Source organism: Cannabis sativa, chromosome 4, assembly GCF_029168945.1.
Source record: "Cannabis sativa cultivar Pink pepper isolate KNU-18-1 chromosome 4, ASM2916894v1, whole genome shotgun sequence".
NCBI lineage: Eukaryota > Viridiplantae > Streptophyta > Magnoliopsida > Rosales > Cannabaceae > Cannabis > Cannabis sativa.
The window spans coordinates 11955991-11965936 of NC_083604.1; the positions used below are offsets into that span (position 1 = coordinate 11955991).

Genomic DNA, 9946 nt, shown 5'->3' on the forward strand with positions numbered 1-9946 from the left:
TTAACAAGTGGTAATGGTACTTTATAAAGTACTAATATTGTTTGATTACAAAGTTGTGAAATGACTTAAGCATGTTATTATGTGATGATTTGTAACTGGATATATCTTTGTTATAATGTGAATGAATGGATTTTTTTTTTATATTGCTTAAGAAATTAGTTTCTTTTCTTGCAGAATCTTAGTGACTCATGAAATGTAAGAATTCGTGCTTATAGAGATGTAAGATTACAGTGCTTTATGAAACACTGAGATTATGGAATTATCGTAATGCATGAATTAGAGTGCTTTATGAAGCACTGAGATTATGGAGTTATGGTAATGTGTGAATTAGAGTGTTTTATGAAGCACTGATGGTGAGTATTTATAATGATAAATGTTTAGGAGGTTGTATGAAACACAGAGATTGTTGATTATAAATAACTATGAATATACTTGATTACGTAATAAGTGTGCTCTCATAGACATTAAGTTATTTATGGGCCTTGAGTATGTATGACCTATTGGTATATATATATATTACATTGTAATGAAATTTGCTGCCACTTTCTATGATTTTATACAGTAGCTTTTCTTGCTGAGTCATTGTGACTCACGGGGGCTTCGTGGTGCAGGTAAGGAAGTTAGAAGCTGTGTTCGGCCATGAGTCAGAGGTCTCCCAGCAATGTACATATTAGTCGTGGGGTCATGGCTTCTAGGAAGCAGGATCGAATTCCTTTCTATGTTTGGAAATGTAATCTATTGTAAAAAGATTCTTTTTTATATATATAAACAGGGGATCCCTAATAGTTTTTAAAATGGAAGTCTTTATTTTTTATTTAATTAAAGATTTAAATTAAACCAAACTTTTCCAAAATTTATAGATTAGTGATAATAAGTTTATAAAAGCACACACGTGGCGTCCCTGAGGGTCAGGGCATTACACTTTTAGTGTGCTGCAATAAATCAAAGAAGGCACTCAGGTGGGCCTCCGAGTCAAGATGGATGACGTTGGACACTTGGGGGCACCAAAAAAAAGAGAAAGGGGTATATTTTTCAAATTGACAAGGAATAGCTACCATTGATCGATAAGAGAAATGCTCATACTTCTCCCAACAAAAATTACTTACCCGTAAGAGGTCTTGAAAGACACTCATGGCATAACGGTGAAATAAGAAGGATGCCTCTCAGGAGTAAGCAAACATTTTTCAATCAAGAGGGTAGCGCGTTCAAGTGTTATAAGCTCCCTCTTATCCAAGGAAAAGGATGGATTTACCATTAGAGGGAGACTGCTCAAAGAGCCAAAACACCCCCAAAGTATATGTGTGCCTACCGTAGCAAAAAATGGCTTGGCCAAGGGGTGACCCCCAAAGTTGCTCGGTGAACGCTGATTACGAAGAATGCTTCGACAAAGAGTGACCCCAGATTCGCTCAGCCAATGCCGATTACGAAGATGGCTTGGCCAAAGAGTGACCCCCAGAGTTGCTCGGCCAATGCCAGTTATGAAGATGTCTTGGCCAAAGAGTGACCCCGGAGTCGCTCGGCCAACACCGATTACAAAGATGGCTTGGCCAAAGAGTGACCTTAGAGCCGCGTGGCCAATGCCAATTATGAAGGGTTTGGCCAAAGAATGGTCCCTAGAGTCACTCGATGAACACCAGTTACAAAAGTTATTGGATGAAAGAGCCACCTTTAGAGTCATTTGGCCAAGGCCAAGTAAAATTGGTGCTTGACTTATTGGCGCGAAGTTAAGTTTAACCAAGGGAAGCCTCCCATACAAAGGGGGCACTGTCTCAGAGAAAACCAAGGTCTCTCATGCCTCGGCAAGGAAGATCCCTCAACTAATTCAGTCTACAGGAACACTTAAAAGAATTCTTGTAGATTAGGGGGCAAGTGTTAACCCCAAAAATCAACTATTTTTGAGATTAGTCAACAATCATCCCCGGCAGTCGAGAGACATAAACTGTAAGAGCCAGTCATAGAATGAATGAGTCAATGCATATAGCCTAAGGATCACTGATCTTGGAAATTCATGCTTACAAGTCTTGGGGTACATCCGTGCAACTCAGAGGTCAACCCTGTAACAACTCATGAGTAGAGTTAGTAAGACCAACTTACTAGGTTACAATTATTGGATGATTTTCGTAATGATATGTTCAGAATTTGATCTTACCAAAAACATAAGATTCGAAGATCTCTTTCTTATCTTTCAAGTGCATCTTGAATCGTCCAATTTTGATATATATATATCGAGAATGTTATGGCTAAAATACTAACACTGCCAAATTGTGACAGCTTAGTATGCGAGCTGACGGCTCCCATGTGAGCTGGTGGACTGTTGTGCGGCCCCCTGGCTATTGTGTGACCCCATTGGGTGTTGTGCGAACCCATGGGTTGTTTGGGTGAGCTGGGGGGCATTTGGGTGAGCCGTGGAATTTTTATGCCAGTGATGGAGCTTCGTTCGACCCTGCGGGTGAAAGAATGAGAGGCTATACATGTAGGGATAGACGTCATGTGCGGGGGAGTGTCAGTGCCTGGGGGCTCATGTGTGAACCCACGAGGGGGTGCACATGTGAGCTATGGGAGAGAGTATGTGCGAGTGGAGGGAGTGTGTGTGAGTGGGGGGCTCACATGTGAGTCGTGTGTGCATGTGGGAGAGTGTGTGTGAGTGGAAGGAGTGTGTGCGAGTGGGGGCTCGCATGCGAACCGTGTTACATGTGGGGGAGTGTGTGTGAGTGGGGGCCTCGCATGCGAGCCATGTGTACATGTGAGGGAGTGTGTGCGAGTGAAGGGAGTTTGTGCGAGTGGGGGCCTTGTATGCGAGCCCATGGGGGGCTCACATGCAAGCCATGTGTTCATGTGGGGGAGTGTGTGTAAATTTGGGGGGAGTTGAGTGTATGGGAGAAGGGTGCCAAGTGTAAGGTGGCATGGGTGTATTTTTGAGGGTGTGAAGATAAGGTGAGAGGTGAATGCATGATGACAACAATGACATTAGGAGAGGAATCAGAGGACAAGGCATGCAAGGGAAGAGTGTACAACCACACCTTATGAAGACTGAGAATAAGGAGATACAAGTAGTGGCGAGGGTACGCTGAAGACCCGGCCAAGGGTAAGCTGCAACCACTCTCCAATACCCTATACCCGGGGACCACCCTGCGTGCAGCTGGGGACCATGCGCATGTACTGAGAGACCATCCTCCTACAACTATCAACTCGGGACCATGTGCATGTACCCGAAGACCATCCTCTTACAACCTACAACTGGGGACCATGCGCGTGTACCCGGAGACCATCCTCCTTCAGCCTGCAACTGGGGACCATTTGACACCAGACAAGGGTACATGGTGCCAAGCTTCCTCCAGCACATGCAACATGCAACGGGAAAGTGACATCTTGTCCCCATGGGACCACTTTGTACACCAAGCCATTAGAGCCTATAAATACGCCCATCTCAGATGTGAAAGGGGTTGGAAAATCATTTGGTGTAATTCAGATATTGAATTCAATATAAAGAGGAATATTCAAACAACTTTTCACCTTCATCTTTATCTTATCTTTATCACATTTCTGGGTAACCTTGCCTTTTCTGACTACTAAATTAGTTGATGAGTTCTCACAATCAACACTGACATTTAATGGAAAAGGCTCAATTGATCCTCCTTGAGTTAACGTCCATTAAAAGGTGCACAATTACTGAAAGGTTTCTTCAAGTTGAACGATCATCCAGAGCTTAGATACGTGAAAACCTGCTCGTAGTAGGATTTGCTTCCCAATAATGGGATAAGAAATGTCTCTTCCAAACCCAAAAGGGCCTTGTAGAAATGCTTGTTTCGGATGGCTCCCCAAATGCACACTAGAGAAACCTAGGGCAGATACCGACCCTCATGGGTGTTAGAAGATGTCGACTTTTACCATGAGTCGGGTCACTAAAGTGATGGTGATGTTTTTCCTAACAAAATCCAATCTTTTCTCCTACATTAAGATATGGCAGTGCACGCACCACCACCATCCTAACAGGTGATTGCTCTATATCAGGCAATGACCCCATAGATCCATGTTTTTAAGTTTGAGTCCTTCTATAGGCTCGAATGCTGTCCGCTTTTTTATGGGAAATCTCAGTGTCTGCTGCTTGCTGAGTAGTGGTGTGGATACCAGGAGCGGTAGTGTTACTTTGCATCTTGATTGTTGATTGATTGCTTGAACTTATGAATTCCTTCCGACGCTTATTTTTGTAACTCTTTTGGGGGTGAATTTTGATGATAATAGCTTCAAAAATATGTCTAGGGTGTGGGACATGACTTGATCAAGTTGAATCACGTTAATTGAATAAAAATTGAGTGAGTTATGGTCATTTTAGTAAAGGCAGTTTAGGTCCAAGCGCCTAAGTTGATATCCCAATGCCCAAGTTGACATCTGACATCAGCCTGGACATTGTATAAGTGTAGAAACGTCCAAGGGGTGTCCTTTGAGATGCCTAAGTGATAGTCTAACATCACTTTGTCAATAGGTTCTGGCAAAGCTAGTCACCATTCGCAGAGATGTTGCTGTTTTGCATAAACAAAAAAACTCAAAGCTTTCGATTTCTGAGTGAGTCAATTTCTCAAAAAAATTGAAGTTGTGATATTGATTGTTCTGACTTCATGGATCATTGCACTTGTGAAAAACTAGACGGACGGTTGAAATGGTATTAGATTCAAATAAACAGAACCCAACGAACCAGCCATTTGTTGACTTGGGCATTGGGCCCTTTAAACCAAGCTTTCAAGATTCTGTTTTTGATACTTCCAAGACTTTTGAACTTGAGGATAGGGTCTCCTCCACTATTTTTGACCATGTTGGATTCAATGGTTGCATCAAATTTGGCATTTGAGCAATTAAAAGCAGGATCCCAAGTTGATTGTAAACCTGGGCACTAGGCTGAGCACCAGTTTAACCTGGGCGCTGGCCCTATTTCCAGGACTCAAATTTGTGGTCTCCTCCCTGAGTTTACTTGAATCTTTGTTATTTTTTATGACAAGTATAATTCGTGGAGCACTTTTTGTTGAACTAAATTGGAAACAACCTAGGTTGACAAAATATCAACCTAGGCGTTGGGCCTAGCCCCAGATGTCATTGTGGGTGCTGGGTCCCCCTTTTGGCCTTTTAGAAATTTCATTTGGTCCCTAGAAATAGTTGAATCTCAATATTTTTTAAATCACTACAAGAAAACCAGCTTTTACCGGCGCATTGTTGCGCCGGCAAAAGTACCCTGACTGCGCCGGCAAAGCTTTGCCGGCGCAGTTGTGCGCCGGCAAAGCTTATCTGGGAAGCTTGGTCGGTAAAGGACTTTTTACCGGCGCGTATATTAACTGCGCCGGTAAAACGTCCTTTTACCGGCGAGGAACAACGCCGGCAAAAAATAAGCGCCGGTGTTAAAAAATGCCCTTATCCGCCTTGAACCTGCTATGATTAGGTTTTGCCGGCGCAATAGTGCCAAGAAAACAATTGGCGCCAACAGTCAGATTGGCGCCAATAGTTTTACCGGCGCACTACATGCGCCGCAAGAACTATCGGCGCCAATCCGACCGTTGGCGCCAATTGTTTTTGCCATTTTTTTCGGCGCACTATTGCGCCGCAAAAAAGTATTAAATTTTATTTTTAAAAATTTAATTAATTATATTTAAGTAATTTTAATATTAATTAAATATAATTAATTATATTTTTAAATAATTATAATATTATATGAACAAAATAAACCAACATAATTTACATTACAAGATAAACCAACATTAATTACTACTAAAATCAGTATATAAACAAAATGTTAAATGTTCGAACTAGATAATAAAAAAAGTACAGTTCTATAGGCGGGTAATGTCGTCATCGTTGTTTCTCTGAGTCTCGGGAGGCCGCGATGACGATCCAAGACCAAGAAGCACGGCTCGATGATCCAACACTGTGAGTGGGCAATGGTGGAAGATCCATGGGAGGCAAGTTGAAACCCGCACATGCTCGAGAAAGATACTCAAACCGATCTTGGAATCGTCCGAGGTAGAGTTGTTGTGTCTCATACCGCTGCCTCGTATGTTGAGTTGTCGCTCCGCTTCCTCCACTTTTTCTCGTAAAGCCTCGTACCGTTCCATTGTAACGGTCGGTTGGCCGAAGGATGCGTGGCAGTGCTCTTTTGGCCCCAACTCCCTTCGGGCCCGGGGAGATGGCCAAAGCCTCTAAGATGCCGAGATTGTTCCCCGAGTACTTGCATCATAACTGTAAGTCTCGGGTATCGTGGTAGGATCGACGCAGGCTCTTCGGCTCATCCGCAGTGGGCGCCGTTGAGTTGCCGCTATTTTAACCATTTGCTCCTAAAACAATTAAACAAGTAAGTTAAATGGTTAATTGTAACACAAAATAAATTGAAAGAAATAAATAAAAATTGAATTAAAACGTAAACTTACGTAAGCTTGTTGCGCGAACTCGTTGCGCCAATCGTTGCCTTTATGGTGAAACTGTTGAAAAGTTTCCACCGTTGCGCTTCTCCCGTGTCGGGGTTAGCCTATTTTCAAGAGAAAATATATTAGTACCGTTATTTTACTAGAAAAAGTTAAATGAATGATAGTTAAATATAAACTTACCCCTTCGACAACATGTGAAACAATGGGCTTGGAGCCCCTCCTAGAAATTTCATCTTACCCCGACTTTCTTTATTTTTCACGTTTCCGCCCGAAATTAATAATTTTTCTAACAATTAATTATTTATTCTTGACTATATAAATTAAACATTACCAAAATTTCAAATTTTAAAAAATGTACCTTTTGTTTGTCTGTGCTCCAATAAGCAATGCAAATACTCCACACCTCTTGAGTTACTCCTCGGGAGGTGACATGTCCCGCCCTCTCCCCGTCCAAGCTCCTCAATGTTTTGTATCCACTTCTTCTTGCGTCGCTCTCCAAATCACGTAAACCCTTTGACATCTCGTACTCACCGTAGTCTACGAATGTAGGGTTATCTCGTGGGAGGATAAACTTGGTCTGCAAAAAGTTACACATTAATACATTAATTACAATTTAATAAGAGTATAGTAATTTAGAAATTAAAAAAATTAGTAAGGCATACCTCAAGTCTATCCCAGAGTGCGTTGATGTCCTTACCGACATCTTCCCATTTGAATTTATTAATGGGGATAGACATCCGAGTCATCCATTTGGCCATATTGTTGAATTTTTTTCCGTTTTTGCCTACGGGGGTGCCAGTCTCTGCGTGCACCTCAATCGGTAACTTGGCGTATCATTGTGTTTTGGAGAGCTCCTCCTCAACATTCTTGCCCTTGTATTTACCTCTGACGCCTTTCTTTTTCGAACTGCTGCCACCTGGTGTAGACATACTACATATACAACACATATTGTTTATTTAAAATAAACTAACATATTGCAAACATATTAAAGAAGAAGGGTTGTAATTTTTATTTTATTTAAAACACTATGTCAATTACAATTCATCATCCTCATCATCAGTTACATATACAGCATTATCATCACTGTCACTCTCTAATTCTAAGGAGTTGTCTTCTTTGGTATTTAGACCCTCGTTGTCATCATCGACAATGAAATCATCTAATTGTTGAGGCTGTGAATTCACACGATGGATGTTTGCAACTTCAGTTGGGTCGACATCATGGCGAACATAGTCAACATCATCCAACTGTGGAAGTTGAACAACGAACTCGGTTTCACCGAATTGTTTTCCGTACAAAGGGTGTCTCCCCATCCGTGTCCGGGAAGTCCCAAACATTGCGCGGTATGTACTCATTTACAATCAGCCAGTCTTTACCGTTCTTTGAATCAGGAATGTAGTAGATCAATTTTGCTTGAGATGCAAGTATGAACGGTTCATTTTGGTACCACTGTCGGTTGACGCAGATGCTAGTAATAACACCGTCACTATCCATTCTACTCCCGTTAGTGTCAAACCACTTACAAAAAAAATAAGAGAACACTGCAATCTTTCAAATAAGTGAACTCCATAATTTTTTCAAGTGTGCCGTAAAAATTTTGGCCATCTTCACCGGGGACCATGACACCGCTATTCTGTGTTTTGCGGTTATCATCCCTTTCCTTGACCAAAAATTTAATACCGTTCACTATGCACCCTGGATAAAAATAAATTGCTGTATTCGCTGGGTTAGCGATAGCATACAACTCATCTGACACTGCACCCTGGTTGGTCAACCGTAGTTCATTAATCTACATATCAGGGAAAATATTAAGTTAAGAAAAGTTGAACAGTTATTGAGAACAATATTAACAGTATTGAGAGGCAACAAGGCTTACTTGAGTTTTGAACCATTCAGGGAAATCAGTCTCTTGCACTGTCTCAATATTGCCTACACCCCTTGCTTGAAGCAACTCCTTGTGCTCACTATATAATGTAATCCACTTATTAGTAAGTTAAGAATTTTTTAGATGAAGTCGACTATTGTGTGTTTGTGTTTATGGAATTTATACTTACTTGATATACGGTTCAACCTCTGTGCAATTGTTCAAAATGTACCACTCCGCCTTACGCTTGCTTTGCATGGGTAAGGTGTCGACTGTCCTCATACCGAGGGGTCGACCAACATGCTTGAATACAGAAAATTGTCGAGTTGGCATGTTTTGGACAATGTCATTGTTCCGGTCAGGACGGTTGAATCGAGTTTCCACTTCCCGAAAGTACATTGAGCAAAAGGTTAATGCCTCATTAACCACAAAAGATTCAGCAATAGAGCCTTCGGACGGCACGATTCCTGACATATTGCTTGTACACAGACATTGAGCGCTCAATGGGATACATCCACCTGTACTGCACTGGTCCACCTAGTATAGCTTCTTTAGGGAGATGCATAACTACGTGAACCATTATGTCGAAGAAGGCCGGTGGAAAAATTGTTTCTAACTTGCACAAAATAGTTAAAATATTTGTTTGCATTTTTTCTAAATCCGAAACATGAAGTGTTCTTGAGCATAATTGTTTAAAATACACACACAGCTCAATGATTGTGTCCCGGATTTCTTTTTTCAAGAACTTACGGATACCTGCCGGTAGTAAACATTGTAACAACACATGACAATCATGTGATTTGAGCCCGGAAATCTTGCCCGTATCCAAGTTGACATTTTTGTCTAAGTTTGCTGCAAAACTGTCAGGAAATCGTACAGACTTTATGAAGTCTGCAAATTCAATCCGTTCTTGAACACTAAGTGTGTAACTAGCTGGAGGCTTCTTCCACTTCCCGTTCCGGTCTTCATACAACCACAACTCTCGTCGTATTTGCAAGTCTTGCAAATCCATTCTCGCCTTGTCGGTATCCTTTGACTTCCCGTCGATACTTAGAAGAGTACCTACTAAGCTATCACACACATTTTTCTCAATGTGCATTACATCAAGATTATGTCGTAAGGACTTTGACTTCCAGTACTCAAGCTCAAAAAAAATACTTTTTTTAGACCAATTGAGCTCTTCACTAGAACGCTTCCGTTTCACACCCCCGAACTGTTTGTGTTTTCCAGGCAAAGTCAATGGAATTCGGTCTAATTGAGATAAAATATCATCCCCCGTCAATACAGGAGGTGGTGCTCTCTTCTCAGGCTTACCATTGTACTTTTTGCTTCTCCTTCTCGGATCACTCATTTCGAGAAAGCGTCTGTGGCCAACATATCCAATCTTACTATTTAGGCCAATGGAAGGAGTATGTTCATTGCAAGTGGGACACGCCATATACCCTTTTGTGCTCCAACCAGACATTAGAGCATAAGGAGGAAAGTCATTTATTGTCCACAACACTACCGCACGCATTGAAAACACAGTTCCGTTGTAGGCATCTCGGGTTTCAACACCCGTCTCCCACAACTGTTTCAGTTCATCAATTAACGGTCTCATGAATACATCTATGTCTTTCCCAGGAGATGATGGACTTGGAATTAATAAGGTCAACAACAACGATTCGTAACTCAT

The 9946-nt window shown here is 41.6% G+C and overlaps 1 protein-coding gene across 1 annotated transcript; it reads right to left on the bottom strand.

The window, feature by feature from the left end:
- Nucleotides 1–7926: 7926 nt before the first annotated feature.
- LOC133036790 (uncharacterized) lies at nt 7927–9946 on the bottom strand. The gene is made up of 4 exons (XM_061113528.1): nt 9028–9946; nt 8462–8738; nt 8284–8371; nt 7927–8196 (listed from the first exon to the last, which is right to left on the bottom strand). The coding sequence occupies exons 1-4, from the start codon at nt 9944–9946 to the stop codon at nt 7927–7929; spliced, it is 1554 nt and encodes a 517-aa protein (XP_060969511.1).